At 36.2% G+C, this 23665-nt stretch overlaps 1 protein-coding gene across 1 annotated transcript in view; it reads right to left on the reverse strand.

The window, feature by feature from the left end:
• Nucleotides 1-7760: 7760 nt before the first annotated feature.
• NUP107 (nucleoporin 107) overlaps nt 7761-23665 on the reverse strand; it is a 57812-nt gene continuing 41907 nt past the window's right edge. Inside the window, exons 18-28 of the mRNA XM_003770856.3 lie at nt 21575-21644; nt 21072-21190; nt 18233-18271; nt 17848-17998; nt 17358-17470; nt 15662-15764; nt 14537-14697; nt 13623-13748; nt 12836-12949; nt 8559-8726; nt 7761-8111 (exon numbers count right to left, since the gene is read on the reverse strand). Coding sequence (XP_003770904.2) covers nt 8004-8111; nt 8559-8726; nt 12836-12949; nt 13623-13748; nt 14537-14697; nt 15662-15764; nt 17358-17470; nt 17848-17998; nt 18233-18271; nt 21072-21190; nt 21575-21644 — 1272 coding nt within the window. The 3' untranslated portion in view covers nt 7761-8003. The remainder of the gene's footprint in view (nt 8112-8558; nt 8727-12835; nt 12950-13622; nt 13749-14536; nt 14698-15661; nt 15765-17357; nt 17471-17847; nt 17999-18232; nt 18272-21071; nt 21191-21574; nt 21645-23665) is intronic.

The following is a 23665-nucleotide window of genomic DNA, read 5'->3' on the forward strand; positions in this document are numbered from 1 at the left end:
TGTTATTTTGCTGTACAAAAAGAATCGGACTCTGAAATATTGTACAATTAGCCTGTGAAGGAAATCCAAAATGCAGATGGGCAAAAATATAGGGATTGGGAATTCAATGTAATAGTTTTTAGTCATCTCCCAGAGTTCTTTTGCTGGGCGTAGCTGATTCAGTTCATTCCTGCTCCACTGGAACTGATTTGGTTCATCTCATTACTGAGGATGGCCAGGTCCATCAGAATTGATCATCATATAGTATTGTTGTTGAGGTATATAATGATCTCTTGGCCCTGCTCGTTTCACTTCTGTTGGTCATTTCTTACAGAACAATAATATTCCATAACATTCATATACCACAATTTATTCAGCCATTCTCCAGTTAATGGGCATCTACTCAGTTTCCAGTTTCTGGCCACTACAAACAGGGCTGCCACAAACATTTTGGCACATACAGGTCCCTTTCCCTTCTTTAGTATCTCTTTGGGATATAAGCCCAGTAGTGACACTGCTGGATCAAAGGGTATGCACAGTTTGATAACTTTTTGAGCATAGTTCCAAACTACTCTCCAGAATGGTTGGATGTATTCACAATTCCACCAACAATGCATCAGTGTCCCAGTTTCCCCACATCCCCTCCAACATTCCACATTATCTTTCCCTCTCATCCTAGCCAATCTGACAGGTGTGTAGTGGTATCTCAGAGTTGTCTTAATTTGCATTTCTCTGATTAATAATGACTTGGAGCACCTTTTCATATGACTAGAAATAGTTTCAATTTCTTTGTCTGAGAATTGTCTGTTCATATCCTTTGACCATTTAGTAGATGCTATTATTAACCTTACTTTATAAATAAGGAGACTGAGGTAGAAGTTAAATGACTTGCCTAGAGTCATATAGCTGATAAAATCTGAGGCCAGAGTGCTCTGTCCTCTATGACACCTACCTGGACCTTTTCTCCAGAAGAGTTAATCATCATATTTTAGGGTGTGCCTATATAAAATTGAGTGGCAAAATGGACACCGTAGACAATAAGTTTTAAATAGTCATGACACAGAAAGGCTCCCTTGGGCCAGAGTAGGACCTTCTTGGAAAAGACAGAATTCAGTATTGGGCCTTCAAAGATAAATAAGATTGGATAGGCAGTTGCAGAATCCAGAAAAAATAGCATACATACTATGTCAGATTCTAAGTTTCATGGCTGCCTTCATAGAGGCCGATTATCTTTGGATCTCCAGGGCCTAAGAATAAAAATAACTGATATCTATAGAGAGCCACAAAGGATACAACGCATTTTACAGACGTTATTTAATATGTACCTGTGTACTGTGAGGTAATACAGAAAAGTGACATGATTTGCCCAGTGTAACACGGCTAGTAAGTTAGTATTTAAACCAAGGACCTTTGACTCCAAGTCTGGCTCCCTTCACTATACCAGTACTTTTGATGAATATTGTCTATCCCTAACAGCTGAGTGATGAGGACCGTCAGATACTTACTAGCTATGTGATCCTGGGCAAGTTGCTTAACTGTTTGCCTCAGTTTTCTCATCTGTAAAATGGGGTTAGTAACAGCATCTACCTTCCAGGATTATCAGAGGATCAAATGTGATCATTGCAAAGCACTTTGCACAAAGTGACTGGCATGTAGTAAGTGCTATGTAAATTTTAGCTATGATTAATATTAAATCAAGCCTAAACTCACCTTAGCATTAATTAACAAGTTAATAAATAAAATAATTAAGCTTCTTAAATTCAAATACATTCAACTCACACAGGTAACACTGGTTACGTTTCTTTTACATACCAAGTACTTTGTCAGATGATGGTTCTATCTAACTTCAATTGTATTCTCACATTACTCTCCAAAATACATTCTTCTGCTCCATCTGACCATACTCATCACTGCCCCTTGACTACTTCATGCTCATAGTGCTCTAGCTGGTTTGTCCCCTTTTTAGTCTTTCCCTGTTGTGATACTGGTTTAATTAAATAGAAAATGGGAAGATTCATACTTGGATCCACAGATATTTCTCTTCTCTAAGGTCTGACTCCTCCAGATCTATAAGGATCCTCAAATTATTGGGGGTGAGGTAAAACTCCCCTGCAAGGATAAAGGACTTGGCATTGTTAGATCCCCTTCTCAGAACCCGTGCAATCAATCTAAAGCCACTTCCAGTGAAAGGTCAAGGCCTGCTTTCCCATGTTGCCTACTGCCACATTCTTGTTTCTGGCATTCACTTGATGCAAGAATTCCACTTCTTTCCTGTCAACTCTCAGCTTGGCTCAGGTATGTCATAATATTCAGTCACTGTTTCCATCTACTGCAACTGATTGGGCCACATTTCCATTGGAAAGGGGGCTGATGATGTCTATGAATTCTACAATTACTCTAGCTAACACTTATCCCTCTCCCCTTTCTGATTCATCATAGCACATTGCACATTTCAGCCTTTGAATATGTTGTATTCCAATACCTTATGCTTATCTGATATTTTTATTGTTCTTTGTTTCATTTGTAGTTTTTGTGTCTTCAACAGAGTATATAGAAAGAACTTCAAATTTCTATGCTGATCATTTTTCTGCCCCCTTAGAAGTTGGCATCTCAGGCAAAGCTCTGCCAACACTGCCCTAATTATGGACATGTTAAAACTCAACCTCTATTCTAGTATTCTCTTCATTATAACACATTCTGATATGGGGCAGTAACATGAAACAGTGTATAATATGCAAAGTCTTAAATCAAGAAGGCTGAGTTCAAATCTGGCCTCAGACACTTACTAGACTGTGTGATTCTGGCTAAGTCACTTAATCTTGCCTGCTTCTGTTTTCTCATTTGTAAAGTGATCTGGAGAAGGAAATGGCAATCTATTCCAATATCTTTACCAAGAAAATCACAAATGGGTCATGAAGAGTTGGACATGATTGAATAAAAAAAGAAAAAGGAAAAAAAAAATATCTTTCCCACTTGTCAACCACTGTAGGGCAGGAATGATGTCACACTTTTTGGACACCTCACTATGGTGGCTTGCTAGTAATAGAAGGTCAACAAACGTGCTGATAATTTTGCAAAACAATCCTCATGTTCCAAGGAGTAAAGTCTTCTTATTCTTCTTTATAATTCAACAAACATTTGTCTACTAAGTGTCCCCACATGAATTAGATTATTCTAGTGCCTGTAGCTTCAGCATCTTCCTTTTTTCCAGGCTTTTCCTATACACTACTATTATCTGCCTTGTACCTAAGGATTATTGAGCATTGCTATATGTTGCTTCACTTCAAGGACCCTAGGATCTTTCCTTCCCATCTGAAGCTGAAATCTCAACTTCATCAGTGTTAAGTGACTTTCCCAGTATCACACAAGCTAGTATCGTGTCTGGGCTAGATTTGAATTCAGGTCCTCCTGACTTGAAGGACAATGTGTATCCACTGGGCAACCTAGCTGCCTTAGGCTAATGAATTTCAATAGTATTTTCCCAAATATACATATAGTTTTCAACATTCATTCTTGTAAGAATCTATGTTCCAAATTTTTCTTCTTTTCTCTCTTACCACCTCCCTTCTCCCCAAGACAGCAAGTAGTCTGATATAGGTTAAATATGTACAATTCTTTTAAACATATTTTCATATTTGTAATGTTATACAAAAAAAAAATCAGACCAAAAGGGGAAAACCACAAGAAAAAATAAACAAGTGAAAATACTATGTTTTGATACACATTCAGTCTTCATAATTCTCGCTCCAGATGCAGATGGCATTTTCCATCCTAAGTCTACTGAAATTGCCTTACATCACTGCATTGTTGAGAAGAGCCATCTACCACAACTGATCATCATACAATCTTTTTATTGTGTATAATGTTCTCTTGATTCTGCTCACTTTACTCAAAATCAGTTCATGTAAGGCTTTTCTGAAATCATAGGCTAATAAAATCTTAAAGCTGATTTCAATACCTCTGAAGGAAAAGTTAGATTTACCTCAGTGGAACAGGAATTTACCCAGTGGCTTGTTAACCCATCAACCTATAGAAGTCATGAATTCCTCCATCTTACCAACAGATCAGCATGGCCAGCACAGAAGTGAGAAAGCTAGGCTCAACTGAATCCTTGCAATATGTCCTTTCCCAGACACTGAGTCAGATTCAGTCTAAAGCAATAGCACCAGTTTTCTTGGCACACAGGATGGGGAAAGGGCTAGAACCTGTGGTTTTGTTAGGGTAAGATAACTAAGTCTGGGATGGGGAAACTCTGTGAGTGCAGTTTGGCATCTTCTATGGCCCTTACAGACTAGAGAGCTACAGAGAGCTGTGAAAGGTCACAAAGTTTTAATTTACCGACCTCTTCATCCCTTGCTAATCCCAGCCATAGATTACCCTCCCAATCTGTTTCTCTCCTCTGTTCTTATGTGATGCACAGATTTGGAGGAAGTTATAACAAATTTAAAGTATTAATCCACCACCAGTGTCTCGATCTGGTAGGGAATTCTATTACTTTCTAACAGATTCCTAAAAAACAAACTTTTTTAACCCTTCTCTTCAAGTCTCCCACACCTTCTCCCTCAACTCTCTCAGCTGAGGATCTCACCTTACTTTATGGAGAAAACTAAAGTAATTGCTGTTAGCTTCCTCTTCTTCCTAAGACTCCTTAACCTTTATCTCTCACTTAAATTTCCTGCTGTTCAGCCTCTAATTTAGGGGGCCTTTTCTTTGACCCTTCTACATATGTTTCTGACCATCCCCTCCTACCTTTCTCCATCATTCTCTTGCTCCACTATTCATTCTCCTCCCATTTACTGATTCCTTCTCTACTGCCTTCAAACGTGTCTCTTGAAAAATCTCCCCATCATCTCTCTCCTCTCGTTCTCAACTAAACTAGAAAAAAATGATCGATATTCATGACTTCTAATTATGATCCTTTCTTCAATCTTTTGCAATCTGGCTTCTAGTCTGTTCTCAACCAAAACCTTGGTTAACAGTGGCACTATTAACTGCCAAGTCTGATGATTTTCCCCCAGTCCCCCATCCCTAATGAACTTGTTTCATTTGACACAGTTGATTACCTTCTCTCTATATATATTTATATACACTATTCTTTGCAGGTCCCTTTGCTGGCCCATTACCAGCATTTTACCCCCTAAACTTATACTGGTTATACTGGAGTCTCTTTTATGTAATCACAATGACCTCATTAACCACGATGGTGGATTTAATTATCATCTCTATATAGAAAATAGTGATTTTGCTTGGTTAGATTTCCTGCAAGCTTTCTGAAAATTGGTTTCACTCTCCACCAATTCTAACCAAGTATTTTCTTTGCTCACAAGATTTTACAAGTGAGTTTACATACACTACTTTAGTGTTCCCTTTGGTTCTTATTTCTCTGCTTGAGAACTAGGCTGAACATTTCCTCATTAAAGATGCTTTTTAGCTTCATTTGGTTTCCTTCTTATGGTAATTGATTTATAGTGGTTGAACTTGTGTATAAAACTATTTTAATCAGTGTGGCCAATTTTGCTATCAGTTTTTTTTAAAAATCAAATACTTGTCTTAAAAGTTCAGGATTGAGTGGTTATTTCTGTAGCAGGTCATATTTTTTTTTCATGATCTTTTTGCTAATTTTGATATTTAGGGGGGGGAAGCCTGGTGGCAGAGTGGATAGAGTACTGGACATTGAGTCAGGAAGACTCATCTTCCTGAGTTCAAATCAAATTTCAGACATTGCTAGCTGTATGACCCTGTGCAACTCCCTTCGCCCTATTTGCTTTAGTTCCTCATCTATAAAATGAGTTGGAGAAGGAAATGGCAAACCATTTCATTATCTTTGCCAAGAAACTTCAAATAGGATCATGAAGAGTCAGACATGACCAACCAACAAATTCTGATCATTTGTTTTAACAAATCAATGGCTTCACTCTACCCACAAAGCTGGTTAAAACAGAATTTCTTTGGGAGGGGGGAAGAGTTTATGTTTACAGTGTTTACCACATATGAGTTTCCCAATTTCTTTCTCCAATAAATATGACAAAATTATGAGACTTCTTTGCAATCTACGGCAAAGTTTTGGCTGTATTCCTTCCTTCTGATCTATACTTTGTAAAATATTTCTCTCACCTATTTCTATCTTTCCACTGAAATCACCAAGCATCAAAGAATATATTGACTTCTTTGGAGAGTTTTGACAAATTCTTTATGGGATTTTTCCATTTCTTTAACCAATGTGGATGCAAAAGCTACAATTACTTTCAAAGTGGCCTATTTAAAAATGCCTGCAATATGAAATAAATATCCTTTGAAATATTTATTGCCATTATGCATATGATAAAATCAACCCATATCAACATCTTTGCTTAGCTTCCAAAGGAAAAGGAAGCATCCTTCCATTAACCACAACTTCCTTTCTTTTAGTTTTATTTCAGTTAGAAAAAAATTTTAATTCTTTTTTTAAAAAACTGCCCTCCCAAATCATGACTGATATAATTTACCTTCTTTCAGAGCAGGATATTTGTAATCGCTAACATGTAGGGAACACACATCAATATTTATAGAGCATTTAACTATAGGCATTTACTGTCTCTCACAGTCCTCACACTGTCCCTGAAAAAGTAGAAGGGGCTAGACAGGAATGAGCACTATTTTGCATTTTTGTGTGTATGTGTTTCATGTGTTGCCATGGCCAAATGTTTTATTACCAAGTGGCTATACTTTTAGTGATGAACCTTTGAGTACTTAACTAGGCTGATCCTAGGAAGCTGCCTTTCTGTTGAACCACTTCTATCATGGTAAAACATGGCAGAGCTCTTGGAAAAGCTTTCCAATTTTAGGTCTGATCCTAAAGCCTGTTTAGGATGAGAAATTTAAAAGGTAAGTAAGTGCTGCTTGAGAAAGTTATCCCATATCCACTTTATTTTACAAAAATTGACCTCCCATATAAAGATATGAATCTGTACATATTTGTTTATATGTGTGTGTGTGTGTGTATTCATGTGTATGTATACAAATAAAAATATATCCTCTTTTAATTACAATCTTTTTGGGGGAAGAGCAGAGAAAGGAGAAAAAAAATTAAAATAAAAAGTACACAGCAGAGAACAAAAGAAAACCTACAAGGCAGCAAAGAAAAGATGGACAGCTCTGAATACAATGGGTAGAATTTATTACACAGGCTTTCTTGAAATGGAAATTTGTTGCTTTATATTTTATGTCTTATGTTATGCTTTGTGTGGGCAGTGTTTTTTTTTTTCCTTTTTCTAGTTTGTATTTAAGTTTAAAAAAATTTTTTTTAGTTCTCCTTAAACATTTACAATAATGAGGAAAACATGATAATTTTCAGCCTTAAACATTGTGTTACACTTTTCTAATCCCTTTGAACTAACTTGAAAATGCTAATGTTCTTATAGCTTTAAAACAGAGAAGAGGAAAAGAATCAATTAACATGAAGCTCATGGCTTCAATAGACAACAAAGAACAATTTCTTCAACCTTAATTTCACTATTTGTTGTTTAGGAGTGTCTGGCTCTCTGTGATCCCATTTGGAGTTTTTTTTTTTTTTTTTGGGGGGGGGCAGAGATACTAGAGTAGTTTTGCCAATTACTTCTCCATCTCATTTTATAGATAAGAAAACTGAGGCAAAATTAAGTAACTTGCCCACAGTCAGAAAGCTAAGTGTCTGAAGCTAAATTTGACCTCAGGAGTATGAGTCTTTCTGACTCCAGGTCTGGCAATTTATCTACTGTGCCACCTAGGTGCTCTGATTTTCACTGGGGGAATCTGAAGAAAAATTTTCAGCTTAGATATGTTTATTAATAAACACAATTATATAAATACTGTTTTATAATATCTTGAAAAAAGACTTCTGCCATAATTTTTATTTAAAAGTACAAAAAAATGTTAAATTTTACAACATTTTTTCCTAAAAATAACAATAACAATGACAACAAAAAACAAACCACAAATGTGCATATTTAATGAAATCTGCATTATGGTGCTGTTAGGAAATTAATGGAATTATACAAAATAGAAAACTAAGATTGACTCTCATATCCCAGTGGATCAAATCCCTGATCTAAAAGCATTAATGACGATTCTCTCAGTTTTTGTAACAACTTCCTTAGTTCTTCCTTAGAAAATACCTAAGAAAAAACAAATATAAATTAGAAAATTGGCCTTAAAAAAAAAAAAAAAAAAAAAAAACTGACTGCAAGCCACAAACTCAAACTTAACTAATATAATGAATCTAAATGGCATATATTTTCCTGGTGCTATATTTTAAAGGGGGGAAAACTATTTTTGAAGTTTTTATTTTATAGAATTTACCTTCTATAAATGTGTAACCAGAATACTGCTTTAACAGATATTCTAAATTTGAAAAAAGCATGGTCAGTCTAAAGCTGGAACAATACATTTGTTAAAATTCTCAAGTTCATTACAAAATGGGAAAAAAAATTTTTTTAAGGGTATTTGTTTTTAACAATCACAAAGTGATAGGACATTTAATAAGAACTCCTAACAAAAATGGAAAAATATTCAATGACCTTGTTCAGAGGTTTTCCTTTTTGAGTGTTTTCTCTCCAACTCACCGTATAAAGCTTGTGACGCTCTGAAGAAATCATATCAGCAAGCTGTAGGCACTCCTGATACTGGCCTGTGCTGTGCAAAATTGTGTGAAGCAGGAAGCATAACATTGGCAAGCAAAGCCTCCTCAGCAAGACCATCTGATGGGCTCTTTCACGGTCATCTTCAACATCCTTTATACACAAAATGAAATAAGAGATCAACTAAAGACTGGGCACTAGTTGAGGGGGGGCTTAGTGTGCTCCATTATTGAAACTAAGATGGTGTGACCTCAGGCAAAGCACTTAGTCTTTGAACTTTGTCTAGTCCTTTTCCTCATCTAATGAGTTGTGTCTGATTTCCAAAATTTCTTCAAGGTCAATAATATGTGAGCAAAACCCAATGATTCCTAAAACTTGAACCATCTCTTGTACTTGAAAAGGCTTCTGAAAATTAAACTTGATCATCTTTGATGCTTCCTCTCTGATGCACTATTTTAAGCAAGTACCAGGTCCTGCAGCTTTCTAAATTCTACCCCATCTTTCTACTCCCTTTATTATCACTTTGGTCTAGATCATTCTAAACTGATTTTCCTGGCTTTACTCTACCTTGTATTCCCAAAGTACAGCTTAGATCATGTACACTCTTTGGCTCAAAAAATAAATAATTCACAATTTCTCTGTTCAACTCCTAGAGAAATAGTCTGTATTCTGATTTAAGCATTAAGGTCCTTCACAACATGATTCTATTCTATTCTTTTATTTTCAATTCTTCCTTCCTTTTCTTCTTTCTTTCTTTTTCCACTCCAACTTCTATGTTAAGGTGAAGCTCAAATATTATCTCTCAATAAGGAAATCTACCTTTGGTCTCTCCATAGTATGTGTGATGAGAGAGAACACTATATATGGGGAGTAATCTTATGGCTGCTGTGTGATATGGCTGGCTTTGTTTAAATTTGTTTAATACTAGGATGGGTTCAATGCTCAGGCCAGTGAAGAGGGAAGTAAGAGGGCATTATCACCAGAGTATAAAAAATAAAAACAACAAACCCTCAGGAAAAAAACAAAACAAAACAAAAAAAGGTCTTTCTCTTTCATGCTTTCCCAGATTCCTCAAATGAGAAGTAAGCTCCTTTCTACTAAACTATCATTAAGACCTTGTTTTCACTATAATTTCCATGACAGGAGGAATTATCTCATCACCTTTATATCCCTCACAGAAGTGACCCCTGAGCATAAAGTAGAAGGCCTTACTTAATCTTGAACAGGCTCAAGTCTATTATATAGACTCAGAAAATCTAGGCTTACTGCATCTATTTCTTTGCTTACCTCTTCTCTACCTCTTTCAATCTAGAGTCCTACTCTTACCACTCTACTGATACTTCTCTGCTCATGGTTGCCAATGAGTTCTGAACTGTTTGATCCAATGAGCTTCTTTAGGTCTTTCTCCTCCTTGACTTTTTGGGTAACTTTTAAGGCTGCTTACCACTCCTTCCTCCTGGACATTCTTATCTCTCTCCACTTTGGTGAGTTTCTTCCTGGTTCTCCTACCTGTCTGACTGCTCTTTCTCAGGCTTCTTTGCTAGATTTTCAATCTATAAGCATTAGCGTCCCTCAAAGTTTTCTTATGGGCCTCTTTTCTCTCTAGACACTCTGTCAATGGTCTCAACCAATTACAGATTTCATTATCATTTCAAAGCAGATGACTCAAACTGTTCTCTCTAGTCAGCATCTCCAATGGCCCAGAAGCCTCAGGCTACACACATACACACTCCAAATCTGACACTTCCTTTCAACTTCTTTATTGCTGTTGATAGCATTAGCATCCACAAAAGCACCTAGGATCAAAACTTTGGAATCCATTTACACTATTATCTCTCTCTTTAATTCAAGCAATTGACAAGTCCTGTTTATTTACCTCTACAACATTCTTTGTATGCACCTACTTTTCCCTCATAAAGTTATTAGTCTGGTCTAAGTGATGCGGGTATGGTTCCTTTAAGAATTGATTTATTCCTGTCTTTCTGATTCCCAACCCCTTCTAGCTGATGCATTATCAATCCAGGAAGCTAGGACTTTTTGATTCACAAATCCTGGTCAAAACCATCCCTTTGAATTCCAATAGAAGATCCTGGCCTGTCCCAGACCTCACCCTGATCTGAGCCAACTTGGGCTCTCCCAGCCCCCATTCTAATGATCTGCTCCGGTTTTCCAACCCCAACCAAGCAAGCTCAAGCCCCCACTGACATCCAGGGAGGAGCCAACTTGGGTCCCTTTAGCTGAATCTCTCATTATAAAAGAGTTAAGCTGGAATCCTCTCTTTGCAGAGGTTCCAAACATGCCACCCTTACGCCTGGCACCCCAGGGATCTCTGTTCACTGGAATCCTGTTTCCGGTGCCCTTCTTATCTCTACTTTCACCTATTTCCTTAACTATGCTTTAACCTTACTTCTAAACCCTATAATAAACCTCTTTTATCAATCTAGCTTTTTGGGCCTGTAAATTTGCACTGTTTTACTAGATAGACCTCATTTAACTCTGTATCCTTGCACCAAATCCAAAGAGGTTGCAGGGGAGTCCTATTTGACTCACTGTACTCCGAACCTGCCACTAGGTCTCAATTAAATCCTAATTTCATTTAGGTACCCCATATCTAGACCTCATCATAAGTCTTTAGAAAAGCCTCTTCCTAGAGCCTTTTCAGTTGACAAGATTCTCAAATCTTCCTGAGGTTCTCTGTTAAAATACCTCCTTTAAAGGGAAAGGGATCTGTATGTTCAAGAATTTTTGTGGCAGCCCTGTTTTTAGTGGCCAGAAACTGGAAACTGAGTAGATGCCCATCAATTGGAGAATGGCTGAATAAATTGTGGTATATAAATGTTATGGAATATTATTGTTCGGTAAGAAATGACCAACAGGATGATTTCAGAAAGGCCTGGAAAGACTTACATGAACTGATATTGAGTGAAATGAGCAGGATCATGAGATCATTACATACATCAACAACAAGACTATATGATGATCAATTCTGATGGACCTGGCCATCTTCAGCAATGAGATGAACCAAATCAGTTCCAATGGAGCAGTAATGAACTGAACCAGCTACACCCAGCAAAAGAACTCTGGGAGATGACTAAGAACCATTACATTGAATTCCCAATCCCTATATTTTTGCCTGCCTGCCATTTTGGATTTCCTTCACAGGCTAATTGTACAATATTTCAGAGTCTGATTCTTTTTGACAGCAAAATAACGGTTTGGACATGTAAAAAAAAAAAAATGCCTCCTTTATCCCACAAGCTACCTTTTCTTATTCTTATTTGTGTGCATATTTTATCATCCCAATAAAAGTTAAGCTCCACAAAGCAGAGATTGTCTCATCTCTATAATCAAAGAATATACACATAATAGATGCTTGATAAATGTTGGCTGACCAAAGCCCAGAAAAGGCTGTCTCTGTACAAATTACATTAATGCTTGATGCTGCTTAATCTTCTGGATAGAAGTCATATTTTGTTTAGTTCCCCAAATAAACATATACAATACACCTTAAAGTTCAGTTTACAGTCCCCAGATCCTTGGAAATGGACAGAATTCCAAGACTATGTAATTGAACTCCCTGAAGCACGAAGTCTTCTATGACACTAGCAGCAAGAAATCACCTGGCCTCTACTTGAGCATCTCTACTGGTTCTCACTACCTCAGGAAAAGTTACCTGCCCTATCTCGGGACATCTTTAATTAGCAAACTCCTCTTTACATTAAGTCAAAAAACTTATCTATTAACTTATACTCACTGATAATTTTTCATAGGATTAAAAAATTTTAGCCTTGGAAGGAATGTTAAGAGATCACTTTACAGAATAAAGAAATGAGAGTCAGAGAGGAGAAATATTGTATAACAAGGATGCTTCCTGGCTGAGAACACAGCTCAGATTCTAAATAATGTTATGATGGACCCAAAGAAACTCAGACATGGAAGGCTCTGCACAGAAGGCATCTAATCCAACTTCCTCCTAGGGCAGAGTGCTTGCCTTTCAATTCACTAATGGAATCACCTGGCCCCTATTTGGACAATTCTAACGATAGAGTTCAAACTTTATATATTAAGGCAGCCTACATACAGCCTATTCCATGTCTTTCTGTAAGTCTCGCGCCCCCCCCCCCCCTTTTTTTTTTTTAAATCCCGTCAGTTAACTAGCTAGTATTTTCAGTTTAAGGTCAAACAACGGGATTTACTTATTTGAGAATAGGCTGTGAAATTCAGACTAATAGTTTTATTTATGGACAACAAACACAACTTACCTCTCTGACATCTACCATCCACCCTCCATCAACAAACAGTAAGACATTGTACATTTTCTCTTTTACTTCAGAGGTTAGGGCATCCAAATGACCTTTCCATATACCATAGTCCATCTGCAGAAGAAATATGACTTAAAGTCAATGCATAATCTGGAATACAGAGCAAGATATGGTTTGGGAGACAATAATCCTAAAACATATAACTCAGCTATCTGATAATAGAAAATGACAACAAATTGAATATTATATAAATATTTAGAATTCTTTTATTCATGAATACTGACTACCAACTAAAGAGGCTTTTCTCCCCATTCTATTTAATTATTGGAAAAAATGTTAACAGATGGCAAATCAATTAACAAAAAGATTAGAGTATTTCTTTTAGTTATTAACAGTTAATTTTTTTAAACTACTAACTAAACCTACAAACTAAACAAAAATAATAACTAAACAATTACTGACTTCTATTAATAAATTGAAAAGGTATTTCTGTTCCAATGGGTAATATACCTGTTGAACATATAGCATCTTAAAAAAAAAGTATGTAATTATCTAGGATATACCGTGACCTATTCAACATGTATAGGACTGCTTGCCATCTGGGGGAGGGGGTAGAGGGAGGGAGAGGAAAAATCGGAACAGAAGTGAGTGCAAGGAATAATGTTGTAAAAAATTACCCTGGCATGGGTTCTGTCAAAAAGTTATTAAAAAAAAATGTATGTAGTTAAATTTAATCAAAAATTATATTTCATTAAAAAATACATTCCTACATCCACATTTAACTTACTTCATATTTCTTTTCTTTGTGCTCATGAGCTACTTTCTCTGTGAAGGAAGCTTGTGATATCAAAGTAGGTTTTTGCGGAGCTGAATTCATATGCTTGAACCACTCATTAAAGGTTTCATGAGCTTCCTAAAAGTCAAGAAAAGGCTTTCAGAAACTTATTATCATTGGTTTTGAGGGTTAGCAATTTTAATACATTCTTGCAGGGTCTAAGTTGAAGTTTAAAAATTGTTCAGTATTGGTATTACAAGGAACTGCTCTGACAAACTGATTAGGTTAATGACTATTACCAAAAATATTTAGTGTTTTCTAGGTGCTATTATTTTTGGGGGCACACCAACCACTGAAAATCTGAAATCTACTGCTGCTCAATTTATCTGACCAAAAGCACAAACATCAAGCAAAGGTTAATATAAAATCATGCAGCATATTAACACTCTCAACTCCTTGAATAGGACTTAGTTTTTATTACAGGGAAAGAATAGAATGATTACGCCTTCCTTGGCTAACATTCAACCCTCTGTGTCTTTTACACATTCATTAAAATCTATGCTGTACTATTTGTGGGTGTCATATTCCCCAACTAGATTATCAATCCATGAAAATAAGGACTGTGTTTCATTTAATCTATCAGTCTCCCAGAACCTGGAACACAGTGCTCTGCACATAATAATCACTATGTAAATATTTTCTGAGCTCCACTGGACACCAAATTCTAATATCATGTAAAATGGCATCATGTTGATTAGGTCAAGATAGGCTGGGTCTATGGCCCCAAAAGTTGAATCCTTAATTCTAGTTTCAAAAATATTGGGTTGGTCACCATTGCTCCTGGAAAATTTCTAAGAGTGAGCCAATAGTGTCATGTCTAGGAAGGACAAGACGTTTGTGGGATTTTTTCCTCTTTGAATTCTCACCAAATAAGCTCTAATGCATAAGTGTTCTCTGATAGCATTGTCATCTTCGGCTGGAAGTGGACTTTCCATCCCTTGTTCTTCCCACTGATTATAAATTTCTGCTATTGAATCCTGGGGAATTTTCACAAACACTTCTTTTGCGGCTTCATGTTTTTTAGATGCTACATGTAGAACAAAGATATAGAGTATTTTAATATTTATCCAGTCTTTTCAGCAAAAAAAGTTTACTAATAAGCTAAGGTTGTAATTATCAGTTCATTATAGTAGGCAATTTTATTCTGATGAGGAAAATGACACTCGTATATTAAAGTCCCTGGTGAACTCTTAATAGATGGTGACCTGATTTTCCTTCCTTTCACTTCCCAATGGTGCTCTTGCCCCACCTTTGAAGTAGGGAAAGGATCCCAAAAGTTTAGAATCACAGAACAGTGTCCTGGGGTGTCTCAAAAGAACCTGCAGGCTTGAACCCATTTCTTAGTCACCGGGCAAAGTTTATTATAATTGTAACATCATTACAAGTAGACTAAATTCCAAGAGAATTTAGCAAAGAAAGAGGAACAAAGAGATAAAGTTTATCTAGTTCTTCATGTTATAGATATTCTAATTTTAGGGCCCAGAATCAGGACCAAGGAGTGGTCTCAGCAATTTGGTTCTCACTGACCAACAGATTATCATTATTATCTCAGAAGTGGTCTGTGGAACTATCCTGAGGCCAGAAACAGTACCACAGTCAGCAAAGAACTGAGAAGTGATCCGTTCAAAATCAGATTCTTAGATTGGGTGTGGGAATTCCCTGAGGCAGACTCCAAAGCCAGAAAATTTAGAATCACTGACTTATTGTTAGAACATTAGCCCCATAAGGTCAGGGAACCTCAAAATCATTGCTGTCTCCCCCAGAAGCTATATTACATCACTACCACAGCGCACCCTTATAATACATAAGCAATCAAGTGAAAAACAAAACAAAACACGATTGTCATGTCTGAAAACAAAATGTGTTGTTCAACTATAGCACATTACCTTCTGTGAAGAGGAAAGACTACTGATTTACTGAAATCACTGCTAAGGACTTTTCTTTTTTCTCGGATGTAAAAAAACAAAACCATAAAAGAGAATATACTGTACCTAAAAATTTTCTCATGATAGCATTGCCTTGCTTTAGGGCCTCAGCCCTTTGTGCAGGATCAAATACCAACCAGTCAATCACATCAATCTTTAGGCGGTCCTCCTTAAAAAGAAAAAGGCAATGATTCAGTCTAAAATTCATCAACTTTTCAAAAAGGTAATCCTTTCCATGATTTGGATCATGTACTCAAAAGTATATTTTAAACGTCTGGAAATTAGCTCTCTGATCTCTCTATGTGGCCCCTTTTTTCTAACTTGGCTCGGTAGTGCTACCAAGGCTCCGATGGTTATTTTCTAAACATGAGAATGATGCTTCCTAATTTCATTATAAGATGAAGGAATAATTGTAAAGAATAAGAATTAATTATTTAGTGATTGTAATGACTTGAGGAAGAATAATCACCAGTATTTAAGAATCAATTCATCAGGACAATGTTGTATATCTTTAAGACAAGCTTTGGCATCTCTGATATTTCTATGGCCATGGGCAGTAGAAGACCAAACCTGTATTTGTTCTACCAATGGTTATTTGTAAATTACTTTTCTCATTCAGATGACCTAATGGCACTACCATTCAACAGAACTTAGCACCTTCCTCCCATACCTCCCCAATTTCCCTATTGCTGGTATTAGCATTCTTTAAAGGTGTCCAGGTTCAAAATTTTTTAATCACCTTTGACTGTTCACTATCTCTTGTATCAAATCAGGTACCAATTCCTGTTGAATATATCTCTACAATGCTGCACACAGACTCCTTTCTTTGTACTCGAACAGCAAACTACTCCAGTCCAGGTTCTCATTACTTTGATGGTTTCTCGATTTCCCTTTCTCTAATCTCTTCTTCCCACAGCCTTCAAAGCAAATTTCCTAATAGATATGGTCAAACTCCTGGGCTCAAATATCAAACAAGCTGATCTTCAAAAGAAACCAGGGAGTTTTAAGAGAGGGAAGATGTTCATTGTGAACATAGAGGGACAGTTGATACAAAAATAGACACAGGAAGAGCAAGGCCACTCGGGCTAGACTAATAAGTGGAGGAAGGGGAGTAATATATAAGAATATGAAATGCCAACTCAAGAAGTTTGGATTTGGGAACCACTTTCATTGGCTTTCAACTGCCTATAGGATGAAATAGAAATTCTTTAACTCAGCATTTAAGATCCTTGTTAATCTGAATCCAACTACTTTTCTAGCCTTATTTATATTATTCCTCATATGCTATCTATTCCAGCCAAATGGCTTATCACATATTAGATTAAGTCAGTTAGATAAAGAATTCTAGCTAATTCACTGAAACTAGATCCATAAAGTAATGTCTGTGCTAGAAAGATTCTGACCTATGGATCACTTAAGTTATTGCAAGTTTTCTATAAACAATCCACATATGCACCAAGTCCTCTCTGTTCTTTATATATCTGCACAACAAAATATATAGTGTGAATGTCTTTTTTTTTTTTAAATGCTGTTGATATAAATATTAAAAATCATTTATAAGAGCTACAGAATTCATAATAACCTTTGATTTTGCTATGTAGTTTCTCAACTCATGGATATTAGAATTAGAACTATAATCATGTTGGAGGAAAGGTCTGAAAAATCTGTGAAAGTTTTCAATGTGTAAAAAGAGATTCACATATCTGGAAAGGTTGGGGAAAAAACTATGTAGTATTTCTCTGTTTTTTGTACATATAGTTACCTCTGTGGTGACAGTATCTAGAGAAGGTGCCATATCATGATGACTAAAGTCACCAGTATCTTTCTTTCGAATGTTCTCAACAACAGTTTTTGTAATTGTTGCGACATCCAGACCTTGAGAATGAAAAAAAATGCTTATGACCAACTCAGGAGCAGAGGAAGATTTTATTTTATACCATCTTATAAAATTATGTAGACTAAGGTGAACAAAAATCCCCAAAGACAGTTATTACCAGCAAGCTCCAGGAGCATCTATCACAACACTATTTTAGCAACTTGTTGGCTTAGAGGCGATAAAAGTAAATGATAGACTCTAAAAACAATTAAATATCTTCATCCTAATCTTAAAACATATATCTACAGAACAGATAAGGATTTCACTCAAAAAGAACATTTTATAAGTTTTGTCACTACTGAGATAGATGTTACAACCAACAGGGCACTAAACAATCTCTTGGCCACTTGTAAGAAAAATGGGCAACCTTTCTTACCTGCTTCTTTAGCCAGTTCCAAACAGTGATGACGCTGTTCAAATTCTGTTACACCTTCTAAAAAGGCTGCATATTGAGCAACAGCTAGATCTTGAGGCAAATGGCAAGTATAAAATGCTATGAGGCTAATATGTTTTTCACATATTAACAGCTGCAAAACAGAAAAAATGTTCAATATATACAATAGAAATAAACAGAGCAAACCAAATTGACATTAAAGTGCTAAAGAGTCACAGCCTTTTGACTTTAAAAAGCATTTAATGATAATTAAATGACCTTCCCTGGTCCACAAGTATTTCTTTGATCACTTTTCTATCTAAAATAAGCTAAATATTACTTTTGATTTTATTTTCACTTAATTAAGTTTCATATGTGAGCCATTTACCTGAATGTAGGCTTTTAAAACTTCCACAGACACATCTTCCTTCATGGGGAAAAAAGAAGTATACATATTTAGTGAAAAACATACAGAACAGCTCATATACCTCAGCAATATAACAAAAATTCTACTGCAAACAAGGATCTTGAAATTTTTACATGGATGCTAACACATAAATTAAAATAAATATGAAATACAATTTAAGTACCATACATTAACCATTTAAGTCACTGGGCTTTACTAATCAAATCGCTACTGTGAACTCCAAGTTTAAAATTGAGGTCAGGAATTGGAAGCTTGCTCTCTTCTCTGACCAGAGGTCATTCAGCTCTATATGTGTCATAAGAATGACCCAGGAAAAATGTGCAGATATGTTTTGTAAACCTGTTATTATTGACAGATAAGTCTCAAAGCATGTCCTGATGACCTACTGTAACTGTTTTTCTTCTTTCCCCGTGCCTCTAAGCACAGATAAGGGCAGATACCACAGCCTTCTGACTTTACTGAAATGATTCAGGCTGTCTATTAGGTGTGATCTGCCTCACGTCTCCTTCTCCATTTTTCTACACTTCTCCAAATCACTCTTCCCACTTGAGTCATAGGAAGCTTGATTTTCAGACTCAGGTTTAATCTCTCGTCTTCTCCCTTTATCCCCACCCCATTCCCTCTCATTTTCTACAGGACTCTACTGATTATGTATCATCCCAATGGCTCTTTGCTACTTAACTACAAAGAAACTCAGGCCTCCCCAATTCTAAATTAGTTTTCAACACTTAAACTCCTTTTGGCAATTGTCACATATTCTGCCACTGCCACCTTCATGTTTGAACTTCATTACCTGCTCTTTTCTCTTCTCCCACTGCGAAAGTTTGTACTTTGGCCCTTACTGCTTAAAGGTCAAAGATATTTCAGCAGCCAAATCAAAGCTCATCCTCCTTGAACCATGCTCAGTACTTAACACCACTAACCACTCCATCTTACTTGATACTCTATTATAATAATTTCAAGACATGACACTTCCTGGTTCTCATTCTAAATAGTTAAATCACTTTCTCAGCTTATACACTTTCACTGGCTCTTCAATCTCTTTCTGACCCTGCTCTTGGCTCTCTTCTTATCTATATCTACCTTTGGTTCTATAGTTTCAACTACCACCATTTTATATATATATATTGTGTGTGTGTGTGTGTGTGTGTGTGCAAGGATTCCCATTTACTCAGTAGGAATTCTGCAAGACAGAAAATCTTGCATAAGGTTGCTAAGAAGTTTTGCTTAGACTCTTCCAAAAATCCTTCTAGGTTTACAAAGGAAATTTTACAAGGTCTTTTCTATATATTGTTAAGGACCATGCCTAAATGAAGAGGCAGGTCAATTCTCTAAGAGCCTTCACAGCTGTGAATCATGACACTTGAAGGAGTTGCAAAGCAGCCTTCACAGATGTTCCTTTACTCTTTAAATTGGAATTCCACATAGCTATATTTTTTTCTGTATCTTTTGGGACACAAAAGGGGATTAGGAATGAAATAAATTGGAGGCAATAGGGAAGAGGAGAGAGGTCAGACAATGCAAATACCTCTCACTTTCCTCAGTATCATCATCATCCTCTCACCTGAAGAGATCCATTCTACAGGTCTGAGTTAGACCTTCAGCAGCCACTGGCAGGTGGTTCTCGTATCATAACATACACCATTTAATACTAATGTCCAAATCTTTACATTCAGTCCAGAACATTTTTTCGAGTTCCAGATTCAGGGCTTCAACAACATAGTACACATTTCTGCCTGCCTATTCCACTGGTACCTCACATTCAAAATGTTTAAAACTCAACTCACCAGATGGGGTACAAAGATCATGGACCCTGAGCACTCAAGTTACTGGACCTGAATCTGATACCTAGTTCTGCAAAGCATTGGGACATTCTGAACCTTTAGCTTTTTCATCAGTAAGATAAAAGATTAGACTAGATGAGGTTTAAGGTTCCATCCAACTATAGATTTATGATGCTATGTCTTCATCCCCCTATAAGTTCTACTTTTTAGTTAAGGATCTCACTCTGTGGCCCCACTCTTGCTTGGTTTTACATTTGACTTTCCTCTAAATTTCATTTGGTCTACCTCTGCAGGGTCTCCAGCACTCATCCCTTCTTCTCTGTTCCTACCTTTGTCCAGGCTCCCTTACCATAAACCCAGAGCACTGCAGTTGTCTTTGGCTAGGTCTCCCCACCCTAATCACAAGCCATCATGGCTGCCAGAGAATTTCTTCTTCACAGAAATGGTCATATCACTCCTCTGTTCAAAAAGTCCTTTGCTGGCTGGCATGCAGAGGCCTCAAGGATCTAGTGCCATTCTATCTATCCAGCCTCTTCTGTTACTTTTTCCATTCTTATCAAAAAAGACTGTCTATTCTCTGACCATGCCTTCTATTTTCTTAGTAATGTGCCTTTGCTTAGGCTGGTTGTAATGCATGAAATTCATTACTCCTCATAGTGTGATTAACAAATTCCTACCCAACTTAAATGCCATCTCAGCTGAGGCTTCTTTCTTGGAACTTTATGTAAAGCACTCTGAAATGTCTTATCACTACCCATCACGACTATTATTATTAGCATTCCCCCTTGATACACACAAACTTTTTTTCACCTCTGTGAAGCAAATTATTGTGCAACATTCTATATCTTCTTTTATCTATGTCATTGTCTAATCTCCTACCACAAAAGCTCCGTGAAGTCAGACTTTTTCTTACCTAACTTTGTACCCTCTCTGGTGCCCAACATTCTGCTCTATACTTAGAAGACACAATATATATTTAAATGAATATGAAAGACAGACTAGCCATTTTTGTTTACTTTGGTCTGTATTCCTAGTGTGCGAAAAAACAAAATGAGATGGGTCATGAAGCGGAGAAGGTGTCCTGGTAGAATGCTCCTTCCTTTGGAAAGCCATTTATTAAATTCATCCATCAAACCTAAAACACATTAACCAAATATTCAGCATTAGTAGTAAAACCAAGAGAAAGGACATAGTTAACATCAAGAAATATTGGTACTGTTCCCCCCATTGCTCCAATAATTTATCTGTATAATTAACATCTTTTTAATCTTTTCAAATGCTGCTAAATGTGTCTTTACTCTTTAAATTGGAATTCCACATAGCTATATTTTTTTCTGTATCTTTTGGGACACAAAACTTGATGAACATACAACTGGAAGAAACAAACACTGGGAACCAACTAGGTTGATTTTACAAAGTTTAAATGATTTGTTCTGAGTCAGCCATACAGTTTTCCACTCATTCTTAATAAAGAATACAATAAGAAAATCACTCAAACAAAATAATAAGAAAAGCTTACCATCAATGTCACCCAAGATAAGAAATTTCTGAATTATATGATAGTGCTCTTGATTCTCTTCTAAAACTCTCTGAAAAATAGTTAATATTTTTTATAAATCATTTACTCATCTACAATGTCTGTTCAGCAATATAATATTCATTGACTTCTGAAGAAATTTAAGTCAAAAGAAAGTTGAATGAGAAGGGTTATCAGGTATCTTCAAAATAAAAATCAGAAGACTGCTAAAACATATAATAATAATAAACAAATAAACAAAATTCATAACTTCAGCTAAAAAGAACTTCACACAACTAACCCACCACAAATCTTAAAAGTAGATTCCTAGAACTGACATTTGGATTAAACTACATAGCTTTCTCTGTGGCAACTAGGTAGAGTGCAATGGTTTAACCCTTTAAGATTCTTTACATTATTGAGATCTCATCCAAAGAATTTTTGTTTATGTAGATTACATCTATTAATATTTACCATACTGCACATTTAAATGGTCTGATTACTGAAAGCAATTTTGATTTTGTTCTAGAAGTCTCAGGGACAACCCAAAACATACTCTGAGATAGACAGTGCCAACTTCAGAATTAGAAAGATCAGAATTCAAATCATGCTTCAGATCCTCAATGTATACCCTTAGGCAAATCACCTAACTTTTTAGCCTGAGTTTCCTCATCTGTAAAAAAAAAAAAAAAGGAAACCAAGCAAAACTGTATTTATATAAAGTATTTCTGTAAATTATGAAGTATAGTATCAATACTAGTGTTTATTATTATTTTAGGACCCATGTAAGCAAAGAATCTTTTTGAAGACTTCCTCTTATTTATTTTGAGATTTCAATAACAACTGGCTTTTACATCCAAAACATCTATTTGGATGTGAACTGTATTCAGTAAAGGAGCAGGATAAAGATTAATCATATCTCTACTACATCTAAGCTGGAAACTGGAGCTAAGAGAGCATGAAGCAAGAAGAGAAAGAGACTGGGGAGCTTCCGAGTGACCTTGTTTTTTTTTGTTTGTTTTTTTTTTTTAATTTAATAGCCTTTTATTTACAGGTTATATGCATGGATAACTTTATAGCGTTAACAACTGCTAAATCTCTTGTTCCAATTTTTCACCTCTTACTCCCCACCCCCTCCCCCAGATGGCAGGATGACCAGTAGATGTTAAATACATTAAAATATAAATTAGATACATAATAAGTATACATGACCAAAACATTATTTTGCTGTATAAAAAGAATCAGACTCTGAAATATTGTACAATTAGCTTGTGAAGGAAATCAAAAATGCAGGTGGGCATAAATATAGAGATTGGGAATTCAATGTAATGGTTTTTAGTTATCTCCCCAGAGTTCTTTTTCTGGGCATAGCTAGTTCAGTTCATTACTGCTCCATTAGAAATGATTTGGTTGATCTCGTTGCTGAGGATGGCCTGATCCATCAGAACTGGTCATCATCTAGTATTGTTGTTGAAGTATATAATGATCTCCTGGTCCTGCTCATTTCACTCAGCATCAGTTCGTGTAAGTCTCTCCAGGCCTTTCTGAAATCATCCTGTTGGTCATTTCTTACAGAACAGTAATATTCCATAATTTTCATATACCACAATTTATTCAGCCATTCTCCAACTGATGGACATCCATTCAGTTTCCAGTTTCTAGCCACTACAAAAAGGGCTGCCACAAACATTCGTGCACATACAGGTCCCTTTCCCTTCTTTATAATCTCTTTGGGATATAATCCCAGTAGTAACACTGCTGGATCAAAGGGTATGCACAGTTTGATAACTTTTTGAGCATAGTTCCAAACTACTCTCCAAAATGGTTGGATTCGTTCACAACTCCACCAACAATGCATCAATGTCCCAGTTTTCCCGCATCCCCTCCAACAATCATCATTATTTTTTCCTGTCATCTTAGCCAATCTGACAGGTGTGTAGTGGTATCTTAGAGTTGTCTTAATTTGCATTTCTCTGATTAATAATGACTTGGAGCATCTTTTCATATGACTAGAAATAGTTTCAATTTCTTCATCTGAGAATTGTCTGTTCATATCCTTTGACCATTTTTCAATTGGAGAATGGCTTGATTTTT

Source organism: Sarcophilus harrisii, chromosome 5 (assembly GCF_902635505.1).
Source record: "Sarcophilus harrisii chromosome 5, mSarHar1.11, whole genome shotgun sequence".
NCBI classification, from domain to species: domain Eukaryota; kingdom Metazoa; phylum Chordata; class Mammalia; order Dasyuromorphia; family Dasyuridae; genus Sarcophilus; species Sarcophilus harrisii.